General features: G+C 38.1%; 1 protein-coding gene across 15 annotated transcripts in view; it reads right to left on the bottom strand.

Moving 5' to 3' along the window:
* LOC139760351 (uncharacterized) overlaps positions 1–23,738 on the bottom strand; it is a 492,128-nt gene that overhangs the window by 33,930 nt on the left and 434,460 nt on the right. For 11 of the 15 annotated variants that reach the window (XR_011715318.1, XM_071683401.1, XM_071683413.1 and 8 more), the window contains 7 exons: positions 21,325–21,974; positions 15,100–15,303; positions 11,921–12,013; positions 9,623–9,748; positions 7,312–7,428; positions 6,373–6,453; positions 2,884–3,033 (listed from right to left, as the gene is read on the bottom strand). Coding sequence is in view for 14 of the 15 variants with exons in the window: in XM_071683401.1 (XP_071539502.1) it covers positions 2,884–3,033; positions 6,373–6,453; positions 7,312–7,428; positions 9,623–9,748; positions 11,921–12,013; positions 15,100–15,303; positions 21,325–21,974 (1,421 nt within the window). In the remaining variant the exon portion in view is untranslated. The remainder of the gene's footprint in view (positions 1–2,883; positions 3,034–6,372; positions 6,454–7,311; positions 7,429–9,622; positions 9,749–11,920; positions 12,014–15,099; positions 15,304–21,324; positions 21,975–23,738) is intronic. The other 4 variants (XM_071683407.1, XM_071683406.1, XM_071683411.1 and 1 more) reach the window with 4 other exon arrangements.

Genomic DNA, 23,738 nt, shown 5'->3' with positions numbered 1-23,738 from the left:
CCTTGAATGCACACTTCACTACTACTAGCTAAAACAAATGGAGAAAAGGAGATGGCCATAGCAATGACATTTTCCTCTATAAAATATAAATATGGTACATGTCTGCACCGATGAAAAGTAACATAATGGTTTCAAATGTTCTGATGATTTCTAAATACGTTTCATCAGGTGATGAAATATCTGCCCCATCCTCTTCAATAACCACTTGATATAATTTCCATAATTCATAAGACATTTATTCTAAAAACCTAATGGACTAATTCAGTATGCTGCTTATTTAGTGACTATACCATTGCTTGCATCAAATTACATGCTAATAGCAACTTTTTCTTTTTTGTTTCAAGAGAAAACAGAATAACATGATCCCATGGTAGATAACAAAATACAAACAAAAACTCATCTAAATGTCTATCAGTAATAGGAAGATCAGTTTGTACTGCAATCACAGAACACTGTGATAGCTCTTGAAGATCATTAATATCTACAGCAAACAACTTTAATGGGGAGAAAAATCTAAACTCACTCTAAGATCTTTTACTGAATTATGTACATATGATAAATGCTTGTCTGTTCGCACAGGAAATCTTGAGGACGAATCACAAATATCATCAATTCTTCTGACTGAAGCTAACAAAACAACTAATACCTAGGGTGAAAGAGGACTTTAAAGCAGTCAGATATCAAAACGATAAGCATGTATTCTCAAAAGAGGCTTCTATTGTTGATGGGTCTCAGTAAACACGCACCAACCACCCCACAGATACCTAGCACATGTTCTTCAAAGCAAACACATAATCCACACATGGTCTACAACTCCTGAAACCACATTATCCTTTGCAAGCTGATACTCTGTGCATACCAACACCCTCTCAACCACCACTCACCAATATCAGATAAATCAGTAGTCTTATTCCTCTAACATTCACTTTTATCCCCTTTGCCTGTACATAATGGCACTATATAAGCATTCTAAAAGTCTTCAGGCACCTCACCTTGGCCATTACATGAAATGAAAATTGTAACTAACCAATCAACGATGCTGTTCCCTTTCTTAGAAAATTCAACTGCTATCCCATCCACTTCAGCTGCTTTGTCATACTTCATCACATGCAAGGCTTTCACCATGTCACCCACTTTCTTAAGAATTTCAACTGCAATTCCATCCACTCCAGCTGCTTTGTGACACTTTATCTTAGTTCAGACTTTCACCATGTTATGCTCCTTAAAATATTTAACTGCTATGCCATCCACACTTCATCTTACATAAGGATTTCACTACCTCCTCTCTTTTCATTAAACCATTCAGATCTGCCACAGCATCATCAAACACATTCAATGGTCCTTCAAAATATTCACTCCATCTTTGCTTCACCTTTTCTATGCCTGTTACCATTTCCGTATCCACTCCCCACACTAGTGCTTCCAATTGTTCTCCTCACACTTTTCACCTAAATCATTTCCTTCATCTATCAAGCTTGCTTACACTCTCATTCAATCTATCATTTACCATGTCTTTCAGCCCCTGTGCCCTCCTCTTGACCTCCAGCTACTTTCTCTAGTATACCTACCAAACACTCATAAACTCCCTTCAGGCATTTTTCACCCACACACCTGTCTCTCCTTTGTCACTAGAAACTTTACTTTTTCATTCCACCACTCACCACCCTCTCTCTGTTTAAGTAATGTTACACTATCAAATCTAAACGTAATTTTCTATTTAAAGATGAAAAAGATTTTCCTTCAGATGTTTGCTTACATAAAAATGGATGACTTATGTCCTTGTAAATGCAGAATCCCTTCCTTAACCCTACTAAAATTAGAAGATTACATTTGTCTTACTAAGTTTTATCAATAATTTCTTTCTCCATGTCAGATGTGCAATGTATCTTAACAAACCAGCTGTACCAAGGAGCCAGCTGGTTAGTTTCCTTCAACTGATGGATATCACTTGGGTGTTAACCAATAGTTAGTCATGCAAATGTGTCATAACTGGTGCATTAAAATCAACTTGGCTCACAAGTGATGGATGCTCAGTGGTTGATAGCTGAAGAGGAGAGGTGAGCACTTTGTTTAACAAAGCCTTTTACATGATAAGTTTTGGGGCACAAAGTCTCCACAGCCAGTTATTAAGCACAGAAAAAGTTTTCCTTGTTTTGCTAGACTACTAAACTTGGCATGCATCAGTATCAACAAATAGTTTCTTTCTAGTTAGATATGCATGGCCTGGGTTGCAATCTTTAACTACAAACAAAATTCCTTACACTGCACAAAAATTTTCAGCAAATATCTCTCCATACCACTGATTACTCTTTATGACCTAATTTACAAGATGCTTTTACCCAAACAGTTACTTACACAACATTATCAGAATGTATTCACCTAACTTTCTATTACATTCATACTTTACAAACTTTTTGCCAAAATGCAGAAGAACCTACAGGCATTCTACACCAGAATAAAGAATAAACAAGTAGAAGTCTCATGAGGATACACTCTTGAGTATGTGATTAATAGTATTGAATCACTAAATGTATTGCTTACTTTTACTACACATCCTCAATACAACTCTAAGTTTTCACCACAGACATACTAGTTAGTTAACAATTCTCACTTTTCCCACATTAAATCCCATTACCAAAATCAAATCCAAATAAAACAATACCTCATACACCTATAATACAAGTGCAAATATTAAGTAACTGATTAAATTCTTGACTAAATGAAGGCATATATGTGTACAAATTATGGCTTCAACATCAAATGAGTCTTGTAAATTGACATAAATCAGCTGAAAATTTGGTTCATGTAGATTTTTTTGACCTGCTAAGGGGGTACATGACAGAGATCCCATATCCAGTAATATATTGCTGAAATTAAACTCACCCTTGCAGACACAGCAAGGTGAGCACGAAGTTTGGAAAGCTCATGTTCCAAGTGTCTTCTCTGTTTCTTTCTGCGCTCAAGCTCTACAGGTCCTTCATTTGCTCCATGAGACTTGGAGTTCAGATTAACTAGGGTGCGCTCCAGCATCTCCTATGGTGGAGAGTCGACAGGCTTAGAAAAGCTCTCGTAACAGTACCGATGGCCATAAAAGATAGGCACACTATTTCCTTAATCTTTTCATCCAATTCTAGTTCCTACAAACTATAAAGCCCTTCTAATTATGTTCCTTCTCAAATACTTTTGTAATTACTTTCCAAGACAATTCAGGAAACTTTATTATGGAATGTGTGTTTATCTTTTCAGCTCATCAGTAATTATTTCACATATCATCCTACTTTCTGGGTATTGAAGCTTCCCTGTTATGAAGAAGCTGATAATATCTTGCAACATAAATAAATAAAACGATGCATAGCCAATACTACTCTGAAAGGCAAAAGCTAGGGTTTTGTTTCATTGTATTCCTTTAATGTCTACCAATCATCCAATATGTTTTATTTGTGCAATATTTGTATATAATAATCCTCTTTATAAAATCCAAGTAGCAAAGAATATAAGGGATGTTTTAAATAAATATGTGCATGAAAAAGCCTTTACCAAGATAACATAACCAAATATGGAGTATGATAAAACCACATACTTAAGGTTTACGAGAATTTTGTTTTGGCATCACAAGCCTTCTATGAAGATGCATAACAAGCACCAAACCACCATTAAAAGCAACCCAAGACCATGCATAGCAAGACTTCACAATAAAAAAAGGAGAAAAGATGTCCAGCATACACTTGAAGTAAGGTACTACATTTAAGCCTATGTGAAGTCTCATGCAGGAACTTAGTTTTTACATGCACTGACAAATCTACTTTACCTCAATGATGTACAAAATCAAACTAAAGTATTTCTTGCAAGGTCTATCTATATAACAATGTAAGCAGGATATCATCTTCATAAGAAAAGTGTACCATAAAAAAGTGTCCAAAATTCTGTGTATTAACTCAATAATGTTTTGAAGCTTAGGAAAAATCAAAATGCAAAAACACAGAATTTAATATATGTTTAGGTATTCCACTTTCCTGAGACTCATGGCTCATATATCTCCTTTAACAGAATACACACAATATGAAACCGCTACAAGTTACTTCTGGACATTTCTAAATAATTTACCCAAGCAATAATCAGTTCTTATTTAGACATGCATGAGAAACATTCTGATGCCACTCCTCAACTAGAGTTTACTACAAAAAATTTCAATATTCATTTTGTTGTATGCAAATGGCATTAAACTACAAGAAAATGGGAAAGAACTGGGAAGTGAATATGAAGATGACAGTGAACCCTTCAAAGATCAAGGTAGTGTTGAAGAAATGGGTGTTAAGACTGTGATATTAAGATGGATGGTACAAGTCCTAAGAAGGTAAAAGCATCTTATATATCTTGGAGGTATTCTTAGTGAGGGGTGAAGGAATAAATGCTGACAAATCTGGGAGGGTGTTAAATAGATGGCAAATTGGTGATACCCTAAAGGTTAACTGGGATGAGGATACAAGTTTAAAAGTGTACCAAAGTGTATCAAGTGTATCAAGAAAAATCTCAGCCATCCTAGATGTATGGGAGTGAAACAAAGGTCTGTGATATCTTGAAAAAAATTACATGCTAACAAGGCATTTCCTGAGATAAAGATGAGTTGATGATGTGATATTATTTTTATGCTCAAATAAGATATAAAATACAAAGAAAGGAGTGGGTGCATATACAAATTTTAGAGTTTTAAGACTACAGTATAAGCATTTGGAAAGGATGGATGTAGGAAGAATCAATTACTGTCAGAGTGTATACAAGTGAGGCAAAAGGAAAGAGTGGAAGAGGAAACAAGTCAAGCTGAAAATTATAGCACGGGTTTATGTGATTAGTAAGAGTAAAAGATGCGAATATTTGGTACTGAAAGAATGAGGTTTGCATGGGGGACAGTTTGCATGGGCAAGCCTGTTGAACAACACAAGATAACAGACTGGATATAACATAAAAGATGGATCATGACTTGTAACATCAACTAAAAGGTTACTGCAGTTAAGTTTCAACTTTGGGCCAGGTGGACAGGTAACTTGGGGTGGGGCTTTGCCAGAGATTGTTAATATCAATTGTTTCTTGTCAATTACATGTTGGGTCAAAGAAATCTAAACTATTTTCTATAATAAACATTACTCTGTCTTGGAACTCACATGAGTATCTGTGATACTGTAATGAGTGGTGTTTACAGTTAAAAGCCATTCATACATCTCATAATGAAACTGACATTACTGTACTATGAGAAGATGTATAATGTACCTAATATGCTATTTGTGAGTTTTTCAAATCTTTAAAAAATGAAAGGAAACTTCTGAAATGGGAGCAGATCACACGTGATAAACACTTAATTCAGATGTGAAAAATATGATACAGGGGTCATTTCTATCAAGGCAGCATCCACATACCTGACCCTTGCTAAAACCCTGGGTTAGAAGGGCAGAGAACCAGATAATAAGATAACTTACTTATAAGTTCTTTGCTTAAATTTGCAACTGATACAGTATATTCTCAAAAAAACATGATTATGGTTCTTGATTCTATTAAGTCCTTAGGATATTCACCTACACTGGGAAAAATATTACAAATACCATTCCTTTTGCAAATTATCATATTATCACTGCTAATGCTCCTGAATTAACTGAAAATCAAACTTGCACTTTCAAAATCAAACATAACTATTTAAAAGATTTAAAACTGCTCACTGTCCAGCATACACTTTGGGATTCAGGGAAACTTCTTTTAAAAATGATTCTATGTTAGCTTCAGTGAATGAAATGGGTCAGTAAAAAACCAAGTACATTTTTGCATTTCACTTACTTTACCAAATGATTTTTGCATATCATATTACTCCAAAACTTTCACAGCCTCTCCAAATCCAAGACCATTCTAATAAACTCCACTCCCATATCATACAGGGTTGCTATTAGTAAAAATACAACTTGTGCAAATTTGCTTCTTTGAGCCCAATGTTACATATGTACAAGATTTATTTATCAATTAAAAATTGAAGGAAATAAAGCCTCACACATAAATCCCCTAGGGTTAAAGGTTAAGTACTGAAGCAGAGGTGATGAGGTGAACAGTCAAAGATACATTGCTAGCTACTATTAGCGTGACGAATTCAGTGCTTCAGGCAGTACATCACTTTAAGGATTTTTCAAAAGGGCTTTTTCTCTCATTATGGACTGATTCACACACCTTTTTGAAAGTCCTCAAAGTGCCTACACTGCCAAATAACCTCGCATTTATTGGACACAAAGCACCAAAAAGGACCCAGAATCTAACAAAGATAACCTTCGTATACCCAAAAGAGGAATAGTTAAAGGTCCCATCAATCTAGAAATGAAGGATATACAGTGTTCGAACCTTCTCTCTCTGCAAGCTCTGAATGGTCAGTGACTCTTGATGTAGGTTCTTGTCCAACTTATACAATTGCATCACTTTTCCCTGCAAGTTTAATGTTACTGTATCATACCACTTTTTTGAATAGCAAATGATGTTACGAATAAATTAATTTCTTTATTAAACTCTGCTTATTTAAAGACAACATTCATACACCATGTAATGACTCAGTGACAATGCATATCTGCACAACTATTTTGAAAATTTTTAGGTTACAGAACTACTAAACTGATACAAATAATAAACATGTAACTAATGTTCAACCCATTGCATACATTCAAATCTCCTCAATTTAACCTCAGTGATGACAGGCTTCTTTTTAAGAACAATCTCTGATTCCCCCCCTTTTAACATCTACCTCTGGAAAACTTTAAAATACCATGAACCATTAAGAGATATAACAACAGCCACTTAGAAATGAAATTGCTCAAGAGTATATAATATAACTGGTTACTTTTAAAAAATTGAAAGAAAGATCCATAGTATGAAATAATACAATACTAACTTCAATTAAACTTTGTAATTCGTGATTTTTACTAAAGTAGTCATACACTATAAATGTTATAAATGATGCAGTTAATAAAAGAAATAGAACATCTCGTTATATCAACTGACTACTACTAATGTCGTTCCTTATAAGAAAATTCAGAACTCCAGAGACATCAGATCTAAATGATCAGCAAAATGTTTATAAAGCTTGTGAAACAGAAAATACTGTGCTTCTTTGTGAATAAGCACCTACTGCAAGTGATCACATGAAAACACTAAACTTTTAAAATGCTCAGATGCCTTTTTCACTTTTTTTTCCTGAGATTATATTAAATGAGATTTGATGGGGGACGTAGTGACAACATTGGCCACTTACATGTCAAGCAAGGGTAACAGAATGTATTATTCACCTACCTCCAGATCACCCTGGTCGGCTGCTGCCAACTCATATTCCTGCAACTGTAAATCTTCTGCAACTATCCTTCTTTCCTGTATTCTCCTAGAGAACTGAAGTGAGTCATAGCCATTTCCCTGTCATGGTATTCAAATAAGTATATCTTCAGTAACAGAATCTACAAAAGAACAAAATCTTTAAAAAACCAACATAAAAAAGCATCACGTTTGGAGGGATAATCAGAAGCTGTGGTGTTATCAGACTCCACCTGTAAATGTTCATACCAAGAGAGTGAAGTTGACTTTTACGAGAATGTGTCATCGTCATTAGACTGAATGGAATACACTCAAGGAACATCTTAATCTAAATTTTCTACTCCTAATTAGTTTGAGCCAGCCTTGAAGCTAGAGCCTCATAAAACATCCTGGGGTTAATTAATGAAAATAAAATAATAATTACAAGTAACTACGATTATCATTACTATCATTAATTTATGATCATTTATCATACTTGAAATCCATTTCCTGCGTCAGCGAGGTAGCGCCAGGAAACAGAGGAAGAAAGAATGGCCCATCTACTCATATACACACATATATACATAAATGCCCATACACACACATATACATAAATACACATGTACATATTCATACTTGCTTGCCTTCATCTATTCCTGGCACTCCCCATCCCACAGGAAACAGCATCGCTACCCCCTGCTTCAGTGAGGTAGCGCCAAAAAAACAGACAACAGAGGCCACATTCATTCACACTCAGTCTCTAGCTGTCATTGTTATTATGTCATCTGTCCTTGACACTACCTTGCTGACATGGGCAATGAAGAATGTGTTCTAAAAAATTATCATCTTCATCTGTTCCAGGCATTATCTCACCAACACAGGAAACAGCAAACAAGCATTAAAAAAATAAAAATAATCCTTTTCTCATACTTGTTCACCAATTCTTGTATAAGTGAGAGAAGCACAAGGAACATACAAAGAAAAGCCTCATTCACTCGCATCCCCTCTCTAGCTTTCATGTATCATATGCCATTACCAGTTCTAAACCAATAATCAGGCCCCACAGACATTCTTGTGGATACTGCTTCATATTCCATGGTTCAGCCCACTGACTACATGTCACTGTGCCCTGTATACCATATCACACCAATTCGCTCTATCACTTGCACACTTCTCAGTTCCCCTATTCCCTTGTTGCGTCCACTGCCAACATACATACCCTCTTGACAATCCTCTTATCATTCATCTCTCCATAAGTCCAAACCATTTCAGCAAAACCTCTTCAGATCTCTCATACTCATACATAGGTACACACTTCCCTTACTTTCACACCTCTTTCTTACCCTACTATATTTGCTCAATCCCTCTCAAACTACATACTGTCTTCAAACATCCTATATCCAACACATTCACTCTCTTATTTTTTTTTCTTATCTAGGGCCCTGCCTTACAATACCACTGAGACTATTATACCATCATACGTACACTTCTTTGACCTTACAGGCAGTAACTTGTCTTTCCACACACTGCTCAAAGCACCCACAGCCTTGCCCCCCCCCCCCGTCTGATGGCTAATTTCAGCTCCCATGGTTCCATCCATGGACATATCCATTCCCAGGTATCTTAAACACATCACTTCCTCCAGTTTTTCTCAATTCAAACTTACACTTCAATCAAATGAATGAATATTGTAATTCTATTAAAAGCACCAGCCCCAGTAACTAGCTTCATATCAATGTTTGGCTGTTATAACAACTATAAAAACATATCCTCACAAATCTTCTTAACTGTAATATCAAAAGCATCATCTGTTCACTGCAACTTAAGAAATTCAATAAAGGTGTTTTAAATCATAGACAATTTGCAGTAGTCCCTAATCTTGAAATTTCTATAAGTAGAAAGCAATGAAAAGTCCAACTTCAGGAAACCTTACTCTCTTCACCTCTTAAGATATTTCAGTTTCATAAATTACAAACATTTTGCATAAGTAAAATATTAATTTGTCACAGACACATATCTTCTTGGTGTACAGAAGTTATTTCAATATCTTTTTAAAGCTCTACAGCACTAAAGCATTCATGTTATACAAACATTCTTCTCTAAATTTTCAATAAATATAAAATACCAGTGCCTTTTCACACACAATACTTGACTGAAACTCAATACCCATCAGTTTTGAAAAGTCTACTGAAACATATCAATCAACATACATATTCTCTTATAAACTTCCATACAATTTAATCTCTTACAGCTAAAGGTTATTCAGTGACTCACTCAAAATTATTGATATAGCTTCATCCTTAAACACCTGACCTACCGGATAGTAAGAATGTGCCCGTCTTGGGTCATCTTGAGCAACAAATCTCGAGTCTCCTCCTCGGTACAGGGACCCAAGTTTGACCATGTTGTCCACGAGGTTGATCAGTGGTTTACCCATTTCATACTGATTAGAAAAATAATCTTTAGAAACAAAAAGCAGCAAACAACTTCTAATGTAAAAATCTATTGCACAAATACTTGGCATACATTCTGATATCATTAGCTCTAACTCCATAAATATGAATAGGCCCATGCACAATTTGCTGAAGTGGGACATTAACTCCCTCACTTGTACAGGTGCTCATTATATTTTCTCTTGCACACATAACTGATTCATCAAGCGAGACCAACAACTCCATTCTTATGACATCTGTGCACAAAATGCTTCAGCTGCATCCTATTCCAAACTACTCTTCTGGCATCCATATCTAATATACCCATAGCCCTGGCATGACCATTATACCAGGGATAGGGAGCTTACACCTGGAAAGAAAAATAAAAATAAAAACAAAAAACATATAGAGCAAAATCAATGTTTGCCTCTTACTCTGATAGAGAATATAGAATGCCAATCTTAGCTTCTGTCAGCATATCCTTGAAAAATAAAACATTACACATAAATGATAGCAAAATGCTGATCTCATTCTGAACTGAACTTATCTGACCTCATTCTGAACTGAAGCTTATCAAGATTTAGTATCCATATTCTATCACTGCAATATAGAGCCACTTTCATCTTTACAAAAAATTGCACTGTAATGCTTACTGGAGATGATTACCCTTGGGTGCTCTCTTATATATCTAGTGTTAAATATGGCTTTCTTCAAAAACTTTTAAAATGAAAATAGGATGAAAATTCAAATTAAAGAGGCTTATGGATACTGTGATTATCAGTAATGTGGAATGTCAGATAAGTGGTCCTCTGGGGGGGGGGGGGAAAGCACATCCAGCTTGAGATACTAAATAGCAACAGTGGAAAATGTAAGACTTTTTTCAATTTACAGGCTTATTCATACAGGTAAACTGTTCAAGGAACTTTGCATAATTCAAATAACTAATACCTTTGCATGTGGTAAAAACAAGAATTGTTAAGTGTTCACATTTGATAACTAATCATTGATCTCTATCTCTGATGCCCTTTCAATTCAGGGAACTCCCACCATGGGGGTGGCTACAGCAAAAGTCTCCACTTATCCCTGTCCTTATTGCCTCCCTTGCATACACCATTTCATGCAACCTTCCCCAATTTTTCTTCCTCCGATACTCTTTCATTCTAATACTAATTATATCTTACTAAATATACATCAACCAAGAAAAGCAGTATACTGAAATGTAATATGTGTAATAAATGACATTCAAGATAAAATAGCAGAGATAGAGTGAATGAAAATTCCATTAGGGGTATTGGTAGGGAATCAACATGCCAGTACAAGAGCCATTTGTAATAGTGACAGTGGGAGAAACAAAATACCAGGAGGCATAGCAGTCTTGTTGTAGCATGAAAGAATACTATAAAAACTTTGCTACTATAAAAACTTTGCCATTGGGATGAAAACGTGTGATGAATCAGGTATGACAAAGGTAGACATAGAAGTCTGGAAGTAGCCTGTGAATAGTGGTGGTAAAATAACCACACCACAAAAGTAAAAAAGAATTAATAAAAGCAACAGTAATAGTGGTACACTTGGCAATAAAAATTACATTCAGGCTTCAAGAGACATGGATCTCGATTCTTTCTATCACATATAAAAATTCTTCCAAAACAAAGAGTTTAAAAGAATTCATAAGTATCACAGTAACCCTAAATCTCAACAGCTTATTCACTACATCCAATCCTCTCTTATACATTCACAATGGTACCCCAAAACTTCTTCACCAACCTCTTATCTGCCATCTACTTTGCATGGGCATACCACCTGTAAATGACTTCCTAAACAAAGTATCTTTCTCACATTTCACAGCAACAATGAAATAATAAGAAATTCAAATGTTCTGACAGCAGTGAAACTATGTTAGTGAATCTAGGAGTAGGACTACTCTGTTCAAGTCACTGCATACGGTGCATGAAAACACATTTTCTAAATTTCGTGTGGTAGGTTGGGCTCCTTCATACAAAAAAATACAGTACCTTTCATTTCCTTTGGCCCATGAAAAAGGTTAGAGAATCTCACAATGGCTACTGTCAAGGTACTGAGAAGAAAACGTCAACAATGGTTTTAATATTTCATATGTGAAAATGGCATTTTCCACTCAGGCTCCTGATTTACAGCATAAGGAAAGGAATGAATAACTCTACCTGTTTGTCTAGGTCATGAAGGTGGTGATTAAGGCTAGCAAGGCGGCGTAGATGTTCTTCACGGTGCTCCCCATCCAGTTGCGCTAGGCGAGCCTAAGACAGTGCACTGATTTAAGTCACTATAGTCATGGTTAAAGGTAAAATTAGGTACTATATGAGTGACAACTCTTTCAGCTAATTCTCACCAAAAGCCTCAAATTATTTTGAATTTCATTGATCACACAGGACTTAGAATGCACTTTCTTCCTATGTTATGTTTTAAATACAGGTCTCTATTGTATAATCAAGGCTTCTGACCTGAAATATGCCTACCTTCATAACTTTACTGCAGTCTTAACAGTGGAAACTATTCATTTAAAGAGAACATGTAATGTTCTAAATGCTGGGAACCAATTATACTTTACAGATACATACTTTAACAGATGTAAAAAAAATTGTGAATGCAAACACATCCAGATGAACAAAGTGTTTCACTTACTTTTATCATCTTGTTTAAGCACTTTAATAGCATTTCTTAAACTGTTGCAAGCAACCTAACTATATTTCATTTGCTATATCCTTTCGATGTGCCAAATTATTCATATCACTTCATTTTCTTTAGGTTACCCAAATGTCAAAAAAGCAAAGTTTAGTATATAAATAATACTCACTAGCAAAAGGGCTTAACTCAGCTATTTCATATTTCATGATAAAGTCATTTTCTTTGCCTTTATCAAATCAAACTAAACATTATCACTGTTAATAAAATCTAAGAAAAAAAGTAAGCCTATAAATCAAAATGTAATTACAAATCTATAACCTCAACAAATTTTGATTAACATCTAGCTACTAAAACCACAGGAGAAGGGGCCATGGCCCTTTATTAACAGTGGATGGCCCAGCTTTTTGAACTTGATATCTAAAAAGCTTATTCACTCATTTTCCATTCAAATAACATGATAAAAATAATACTGCCCATTAGGGTATAAAAGATATGAAAGGCTTAGCATACAGTGATTTCACAATGAGCACTAAATTCTGATGGAGCAGAAACTGATTACCCATTGGTTTGCATGCTGGTAGTTGCTTTCATTTTTATTTTAAGCCTTGCAATGCAAGCCTGGGTTTTTGAGCTAAGCATCTAACAGTGGCCTAGGAAGTGCATTAAACCCTCTATTTCCTGATGACAGACATTATAAGAATCAACAACTGAGTAAGCATAAAAGTAATCTCAGTGTTTATATGGTCAGTGCTGAAAGATGTCTACAAAAAAGATGTAAGCAATGTATAGCAATCTCATATTTAGTCTGTAAACTAACCAAGTGAAACTCCATTTTCTCCTTAAGTACTTCTTCATTTTGACTGGTTTTCCTACTTTTCTAGGTCTTTATATCATAGTTTTTCTTTTCACCTTGAAATACTGTCATAACATTTTCAGAAACATTACAATCCGATTCTGAAATAAAGATCTAGGTAGCTTTCTTGAATAATAACCACCACAATCGAAAATAGCTGCAACTCCAAAGTTACTTTATGAATCTACTATTGTAATCCTAGGGTATTGGCAAAATCAGTAATTCTGGTGCTGAAATGTTGCAAAAAGACAATGCTCAGAAAACATTTTATCAATTTTCCAATGTTACGGTCATGACTAACAGATGCTCCTTTAACATCACTATAACAAAAGCGAAGTGCTTTATCAGAGGGCCACTCAAGAAATCACTTTCGAAGTTCATTGTGGTTACTGCTTTGTTCACATCACAAATGAGTAAGCACTAAGAAAGTATTCATCATTACAAATAATTGTAACCCTTGTGATCAAATATTCCAAGTATTCTATGTATGTGTTAAAATGAAACTTCAATCATGAAACGTAATATGCATTCAATAGGACATAAAGCAATTGTACAAAGATTCTGGTACTTCATCCTTGAATACATAGTTCTTTACCACAAGACGACAGATTTACTGGATAATCCTGAGTGCTCTCTCTAATACCACTGCAAAATAGAGCCAATTTTCTTTACAAATGAAGTTATTTGAAGTCAGTAAAAACTTCATATTTGAAGCTTTCTATTTTCATGTATATTCACATCTCTCAAACAGACTCTTCGCTTTAAGAATGTCCAATGAAGCTCTAGTGATCCATGACTTTTATGTTCAGTAGTGGTGACAGTACAATGCCAGAATGAGTAATGAATCACAATGCCAAACAATAACTACAAGATGCATGTAGCATAGTAGCTTATGTACCATTCTTCATAAAAAAATATAAATTTTCTTAAGAATTTATATTCTTTGTTTAATCTCCAATTCCAAAGATCCCTTGACTCTGGCAATACAGTTTTACTGCTTCAGGACAATACATGTGGCTGATTACACTTCTCATTGTGTCTGGGCTTATTTAATAAACTCATTCCCCTAAGTATGCATGCCATAATGGCATATCTGCACCTTGGAAGGTCCTGCAGGTGTACCTGAAGTGGGAAACATCACTAAGAAGCAGTTTTGAGTAACTCACAAGATATATTCTAAAGACTTCTAATACTACCACTACTATTTACACCTCAATTAATTGTATTTTAGTACAGTATATAGTTAAAGCTAGAATTACAAGGTATGAAATTACATTACAAATCAAAGAAAGGCTACAGCATGAAACAATAAGATAATGATAATATAAAATCTCACTCAAAAACAGGGCAAATAAAACAACTGTGGTAGCTGGAATCATGCACTACAACATACCATATCATGCAAGACATAAAAATACATGCAAATGGGAAAAAGCCAAAATAATGCAAAAGTGATAAAACAAAATAAGAAATATCTAATCAAGGGAGAAAGACAATCCTTAGATTGTGTGACTTCCTGCTACAAGCAACTTAGAACACCAAGGCCATGCACAAAGAAATGCGAATAATAATAATTCAACTTAAGTACATAAAGGATAATTTACATGTTCCACAGGCAGAGAAAATTTCATTTTCCTGTGATAAACTATGCCAACGCTAACGAGTTGCATCACATGGGGTTAACTAGAAGAAACACCCCAGGATCTCTGATGAGGTGATAGCAGTGCCCACAGTGCTGACTGAATCTGTCTGGTTAATCTGCAGTTTTTCCCGAGGGGAAGCACATACACCCCCCCGGGGCACACACGAGTGAGGACTGTGGCATGGGCGACGATGTGGGCGTACCTGGGAGTCTCTCTCGAGGCGGGTGTGGTGTCTGGCTGACTGGAGTGTTGAATGATGCCGCCGTAGCTGGATGAGCAGCAAGACTAACTCCTCATGAGTCTTGCCCAGTAGCTCCCCCGCACTGACCCCCTGCAGACCCCGCATCTCCACACTCTCCTGTGTTGCGGCTGCTGACGCTGCCGTTGTTGACTGCTGGTGATGGTGCTGGTGGTGGAGGTGGTGGTGGTGGTGATGATGGTGGTGGTGGTGCGGGACGGTGTTAGTAGTGGTGGAAGAGAAGGTGTGCTGCGGAGTGGTGTGGAGGGAGGCTGGACGCTCCCTAGCACCCGCTCGGCTGCTTGGAGCACGGCGAGCCCGACGCTGCACAGGGGACCACAACCTGTCAGTCCCCACATGCTACCACACACACATACACACACGTACACACGTACAGGTACACCTAAATGGACACATGCAAAACACTCGCACGTACAAATATCGCGAGACTAGGCCCACTTGCATCGCATTCTCTCCTTGTGATGACGAAAAAAGTAATCACATACACATCCATTCACACCCATAACACGCACACATAAAAGTACATACACAAGTACACAAGAGCAGTACTAACATACATTCCTACAAGAAACACACATACACACGCAAACACTATCACTTTAAGGGTTACTGCTTTACGAAAAATTGCATGAATAACAGGCAAACGCAGAGCTAACATGAGCCAATTCGTCCTTGCTTGACATGTATGGTAAGAAGGTAACGCTTGTTTAATGCTTTGATTGAAAATTGAAAACCACCAGACTTTTGAAGTATCCACGTACTCTGAATAATTCATGTTTTGACTTGAGCTGTTTTTTTTTTCTTAATGTACTTCTCTACATACTGAATTCAAAATGCCGTGAAACACAACTGTGTACATAAATCTATTTAATAATCTAACAATGAAAACTGTCCTCATCACTGATAACCTTAAATATTCCGTGCACTTACGAGGTCTTAAACTTGTTACTACTTCAGTCCAAATGTGTGATTATATTTGATATTCACAAAATCTGTAGAGTAACTTAAAATTCAAAAATGAAATCACTGGTCAAACAATTTCAACTTGGTTATCTTGCATCAACAAATCTGACTGTAAAAGTCATATGACAAAATGTGTTTTAACTTTGAAATAAATGGCTGCCTTGTGTTACTTCACTTCCGCTACGTTAACAAGGCTGGAATATTTGGAAACAATAGTTATAAAGCAATTTCAATGTCTGTATAATGCGAGAGCTGCTATATGCAACATACGTACCATGCACACTTCACATGTAGAAAAAACTGTCACTCGCAGGCCAAACTCCCTTAACACATGCTAAAATTGCAGTCTGGCTACCCATGCAATATACATGCAGAGGCGCAAGTGTATCATAAGTACAAGCATACACTCATTCAAATGCGAGCACACATACATTCGTGGGTGATACAACTTTTCAAAACGTTTTATTCGGTATTTCATTCACCTCATTCGACATATATATCATACTCCTTCCTTCAAACATGAGCCATCCATATTTTTGTTTTTCCTTCAGAGATATTTGACCGAACACTTTCTTAACCCTATTTTCACCTTTTACCCCTCTGTTCCTTTTGAACTCTGGCATCTTACTAAGTGAAAGTAATAATCTAGGCTGGTACAGACCGTATGTCTCCTACCACATCATACACGAGTGTATTCTTAGCAAACTGCTATTTCTGCGACAGTATCACACACACACACACACACACACACACACACACACACACACACACACACACATGTATATAAATGCAACCTCACTAATACAGACAGAAAAATGCACACCATGTGCACAAATAAGCACATGCATATACATACACTTATCCACACATAATGAGACATTAGTAGACGCGCACACACGCAAGGAACACCAAGTGTAGACACATCTACACTCATCCAAACACCCACAGATACACACACACACACACACACTTACACCACACACACACACACTACACACAAACTAAGAGAGTGGGAATTCAGTGACAGGTGTTAGACTAATTTTTTCTAATGAGTAATGGGACAGATGGAAAGGATGGCAAAACTGATTTCCAATATTAACCCCTTAAGCACAACGGTGCGATCCTTGAGCAAGACGGTATCTCATCATAACCCCTGAGCGCGACAGTGCTATCCTCAATCACATGGCCTGATCTGTGACCTGACCCTTACTAGTCAATTCAAAGGTCAGGCCACCATACCCATGGGTCATTCCGCCGTGCTCAAGGGTCGTGCCTACGTGTTCAGGGGGTTAAATACCAACATTATTCCTGAGAAATTATTATGGTTGTTCCTAGCACACGTGGTGAGTACTTCAGCGTGTGAGAAATAAAGAGAAGACTTCTAAGAGATCGAATCTCAGAGGACGCCTAAGATATTGGCTGGCTTACTATTTACGATAAAAAAAAAAAAGAATTTCCTGTGGCATCCTGGTCACAAAATTCTTAAACCACTCTTTGGGCATATGGTGTGATGTACAGCTTAAAGCTTCAAAGCTGTCATACTGGTAAACTGACAGCTTGAACAGTCCACAATGCTCACTCACACCTTCATGCAGCGTAAAAAAAAAAAAAAAATGCGAGAATACTGCATTACTCTATCGTGCACGGCGGCAAAATCTCTCAGCCTATTGAAAATGCAAAATGCAGCTCTTCATATCTGCTAAGTCAGTTCATCTGCCATTGGCTCACATGGACAGAGGCGGCAGAAGCCACAGCTAAAGGGCAGCGGTATGACTCTCGAGCCATTCACCACGATGCAACTAAAAAAAAAAAAAGTACATACCACCAAAAAAGGCATACAGTACACAACATCCTCAAAGAAGCTACCAGTATGAATCGTTTTTTCAGTCCACGGTTGGAGGAAAGAAGACAATTGCGATGAACCTCAAGTAAAACAATATCATGGAGTACATTTGTCTTACTTATGGGTAAAGTTCTCAAAACAGCAGCAGTGAACACACTCCCCTCTGATTGTACGAGGTAAGAAGGTTCAGTAACTTAAGGCTTGTTAATAACTGATGATTTATCGACTTTTTTTTAATTATCTAATCCTTTAGGTGCCCCGGAAGGAAAAAAATAAATGTGCTTGTTTACTTGAATGTATCAGTGATTTACACTGCTATGTCATCAAGAATATCAATTTGCTCATCGAACAAAAATTCCTCGAATTCATATTCAATGAAAAAAAATTGTCGCAGGTCTCAAACTTGCTTCTCTACAACAGCTGTAATCAATTTTATGAAAATCTGACAGATGTTACTAACTGAATTTAACTTATCAATCATTCAAAAAGCGACAAGTTCACTAAAACAAACTGTGTTCTCGCATACAACTCTTGTTTCGAGCTTTTCGTCATTATCTTCAAGCTCGTAATTCCGCCCGGCCCCCAGATCAAATCCTTGATACGCGTCGGCCGTAACACTGGAAATAACAGGAACAGAGGACATGACTTCTAACTGCGTATGTTCATCCCAAGTATTAGTGAACTACGGGTAGTATCTAGAAAAGCTTACGTGTATGCGTATGCGAACAAATAATAAAACAAACACCCAGCCTTTGCAATCATTGTATGCAAAAAAAAAAAAGAAAAAAAAAAAATATCCCATCACACATCTGGCCGTTAACATATTACTTGCTTTCAATACTGACAGTTTCCTCATCGGTCACTTTCATCGTGAAAACACCGCTGGATTTCTTTATTCTCTGCACGGCAATAGTTCAAAACGCGTATTTGGAGGCGATGCGCGAGGGAGGTGTGAAGTGAACATCTGTGAGAAAGGTTTTAGAGTCAATACACCGGTAACATTGCGCAGCGAAGCAACACAACTTTAGGCCGTCCCTTTAAACTTGCTTAATAACAGAGGCCATTAGAGTTAGATGTATCCAGGGGATATGCCAGCCACACCACTTTCTCACTCAACTCACATGAATCTACACCGAACATTACGAGTACCATCACCATCCTGTTGATGCTTCTGCAGCCCTACTACCTTCACGGAAAATATTTTTCCATCACTGATTCACGACTAGAAAAGTGGTGAAATATAAGGCATCTAGTCTTGAGCGCATCGCGGATGCTCATCTCACACACTGGAAAGGGTATATCGCTGGGAAGCACGCATGAGCATAAATGTCAAGATTCCATCCCGGTTAGAAGAGGTACTAAGTGGCAGGGGTGGATTCTACTACACTGGAGGCAAGGGTGGCATAAGGCAAGAGAACCCGCGGTCAGTTAGCCAACCTAAATGTTGGGATGTTGCAGGATAGAGCACCCGCCGTTACTCAGCCGACTAAGGGTAATCTAAAGCTTTCTTAATGGATACATTAGTAATCTATATATGTGGAATGCGGGAAATTCGTACGACGCTCTAAACAGGAGAAACAAACTCGCCATAATGCAGTGAGAAATTAAACGAGGCTAAACAAAGATAACAAACGCGTCATAATGCAATGAGGGAATAGATGTTGAGGCCGATTCTAAAGCACTGCAATTTATAAGATGAAATATTTGTATGCCTTTAAATGATACTGAATAGGAAAGAGTTAAAGAAGTAGGAGCCAAATAACTCTTAACAATCCAGAACGTACGTTGAATAAATGCTGCATATTCTTCAATGTCTATCATCTCAAAACGTCTCGTAGGAAAAAATAAAATAAAAAAAAAAATATCCACAGACATCCCCCTTCATCACCAGAAATAGGGGTTAAGTTTAGACAAAGTACCGATGCACCACACTTGTCAACCAGCCCTCAGGGAAGGGCCGACTGACATAGTTGGGAAGTATCGGACGAGTCTTTATAATGGGTGCCTCTTGATGAGCGTGGCTGAATTGAACTGTGTCCATGCTAAAAACCTGTTGTGGTGATGAGGTGACTGTGTCTGCTTTACGTAAGATGAGAGGCTTCGTAATGGCTGACATCACATACACAGCCAACAAGGGAAGCTCAGGCCTACCACGCCGACATGACTCGGATACTGTGATGACCGTTTTGCCTGACATACACACAACAACTCTGTTGTTAGTGTATGTGCTAAGGTAGTCTAAGAGCATCTTAGAATATCAATCAAAATTCTAATATGAAATTTTACACTTTCTTGATGTCACTGCTGCTTAGATGAAAATTTTACATGCCAATAAAACCGAGCACTGGGAACTGTTTTTTTTTTTTGACTCGAGGATAAAATAGGAAAATTTATGTGGCGAGCAGTGTTGGACCGAAAAATCCCATAGCACGCATAGCAATGCAATGACCTTTCTTTTTTCTTATCCACTCCGCAGCCAGGATACCCTTCGTTTCTTATATCTGTAGCAGCAAAATGTGGGGTAGGCCTGTAAAGTTCAAGTACTGTGCTCGGGAATGCAGAGAGTAAGTCATCGAAACTTCCCCGAGTAATCATCAGTCAACTTGCGTCAACTCTAACCAATGCCCCGAAAACCTAGCCTGTAAACCAGACCATAACTAGGCTAAAATATCAAAGCAAATATAAACATACTTCATCTACATGGTCAATACAGTAGGGTGTTAATGATAATGAAGGAGAGGCAAAATACATCATTCCTTAATAAACACAGCTGAGTATATTTTAGATGTATGCGTTTTACTTAGTTCATTTAATACATGCCCTATTTATGTCATCGTAATTACCATGTAAGCTAAAATGTCTACGTAGAATCAATGAACATGCTCTACAATTTATACTACGGTCTAAGTATTCCACTGTGCATAAAAAATAAAACAAGCAAAATTTCAAGGCCAAAAATGGTTCCAAATTTCCAAGAAGCCACTATGCAGAGGTTTATCATGAGGGGTTCAAACCCCCATATTCTAAGACTAGCTTAAAGCATAAAACATGTATGCCCCGATTACATTACATATTGCCCTTAACTACGCACGTATACCGCAGTCTCAAACACACCCATAAAACCGCCTTGAATAGCAAAAAAAAAAAAAAAAAAAATACTTCATTCACACTTGAATAAAACCCAAATAGCAAATGACAGCCATGAACAAAAAGCTCTAATGATCCGACTTATTAGGCGTATGTATGTATGTGCCCACGAACACTAATTCATCTTCATATTTGCCCATATGAACATCACAAGGGGGACCTATGTGTCCAGATCTGAACCCAGCCCGGGACAAACACGTTCAAAAGTAACTTACTTTAGACACGGTAAGCTCGGAGTCGGAGAACTGCTGCTGGTGGACGTCAGAGAGCACGCGGCCGTTGATACGTTGGTCGTGGTGGCGCGGGTGCGTGCCGTAGATACCAACGTAATCCTGGGTCTTGTAGTCCTGCTGGTGGTTCTTGTAGTTGTGGTAGTCCTGGAAGTCGTAGTGGCCCGGCCTGTAGGTGCCGTTCATCCTGCCCCACTGACTATTGAGTGTGTTGTAATCGCCGTTCGGGTTGGCCGGCAGTTGTTGTTGTTGCTGCTGCTGCTGCTGGCTCTCCGGGTAATTTGGAGGGCGGTTGTGAGTCTGTTTATAATTGTTAGGGTAGTTAATGTGGTCCTCCGGGTAGGTGTGTGTGTAATTGGGACTTCTGTGGTAGTTGGTGTAAGGCCCGTTGCTTTGGTAATTTTGCGCCGGGTATATTTGGTACTTGTGCAAGTCATCGCTCTTGTAGTGGTGATACTGGTTTTGGGAATGTGGGTGTGGGTGGTGCTGGTAATTCTGATGGTGGGCGTGTGGGTGATGCTGATACTTCTGATGGGCGTGTGGATGACTGTGGGCGTGTGCAGATCCCTGTGGAACCGAGGAGTTGGGGGCGTTAGGATCCGGCCGGCGGGGAAGACTTTCCCCCAGCTTGGCATCTGAGAAGAGAAAGAGAAACAAGAGTAAATATGTAGTCCGTCTTGGAATCAAGGCGATAGCATCCCAACTGAGTACGACGGTACGACCTTTGAGCACGACGCTGCGTCATGCTCAACGCACGAACCGATGTGCTCAGGGGGATTAACATAAATATACGAGGCTTTATAACTTTTACCATGAAATATAAAACGAGATGTGGTGAGTGCACGGCATAATCAACACTTCATCCCAACAAGCTAAAAGTCTGGACGAGAATCCAGGACACATAAATGAACTTCAAGTCAAGTGACGAGATTAGCACACAACTTATTCAAACATTCACAGCTGCGTTTTCTTTACCGTCCCTGTTAAGGTGCCATCACATACCCTCATTCATGATGCACTGGATCAATACCGATTATTCATATGCATTCCCTGCCACACCTGATATACATAAATACATACACAATGTATATGCATGCAAACTCACATGCAAGAATTTTCATAGTTTCTGCAACCCCAGGAATCCATTTAATGGAGATCCTGCAGCTGGGAGGATGCGCTCCTTGCCGGAGCAGGGTATAGCGGGCCCTTTTTGGAGTGCACAGGTCCTCTATGATGCTATTCGGTGCTTTCCATCGGCTGACAATAATGCAACCACGTCGGAGTCCGAAATCATTCACACGAACATACACACATCGGACACCGCCAGCATTCACTCTTATGGTGGCTGCATCAACGTCAATGAACGTAAGAAGCAGTCTCGTTGAGAACCGTCTCACTGCAAACGAGTCCATCATTTCCTTGCTCCTGAGTGCAGCGCAGTCTAGTATCTGCAAGAGCCCCCCATACAGGGCGTCCTGGGGTTTTGTAATAATAATAATAATAATAAAAGAGAAAATCCTTTGCGTCATTTTCTCCTCCCAACTTTTTAATTATGGTACATCTGAGACAACCTAAAATCGAGCACTGGAAATTCATGTGTCATTATAGTGACACTCTCTTCAAGTATAGTAAAACTTATACATACCCTCAAACTTCTGAGGCCGAATACAGACGGTTAAGAGGAGACGGAGCGGGGAGAGCAACAACAAAATGTGAAGATGACGGGAAGCAAAAGATGAAAGACGCAAGGAAGAATGGGGACAGCAGTAGACAGCAGGAAGTTAAAGCTAATATTAATTACGCCGTCTCCTTTTTTTTTTTTTTTTGTCCAGGGCGGCACCAGACAGACGAGAGGGCTTGGCTAGTTCAGGGTTCGTATTCAGGGGCATGCGCACACTGGAGCCGAGAACGCCCACAAGTCTGACCGCAGCCGTAAAACCCTAGTCTCGTGGACTGTTACAAAGACTAAACATCAACACGGCGAACTTCACGACCGCCATATTTAATGTGAAACATGATAATCTACGAGGAATCGCTCAGTCGAGGGAACTTTCAAGAAACCAGCATCTAAAAACAATGATGGTCGATGGCGCCGCATGACTTCTACCACCACAAACGCTTAAAAGGTTCCTTTAAAATCTGGGTAATATCAGCCCGTCCCCTCCTACCGGCGAGACTGTGCTGCATCGGAGGAGACTTTAATCTCCAGAAGATAGGGGCTAGGGAGTCCTGGCTGGCTGGCTGGCTATTCGGTAGCTCCTCCGTCCACTCCTTACACTTGGTCCATCCGAAGAGTCAACACACTGCGCTTGGTCACAACAAAGCGGGAGACGAACCCCACTGAATTTTTTTTTTTTTGACCAAAATAGATGTCTTGAAAGTTTCTGTGCTTTCGTTTA

Source organism: Panulirus ornatus, chromosome 36 (genome assembly GCF_036320965.1).
Source record: "Panulirus ornatus isolate Po-2019 chromosome 36, ASM3632096v1, whole genome shotgun sequence".
NCBI lineage: Eukaryota > Metazoa > Arthropoda > Malacostraca > Decapoda > Palinuridae > Panulirus > Panulirus ornatus.
Note: the sequence above shows the minus strand (reverse complement) of the source record. Positions and strands in the feature narration are given on the sequence as shown.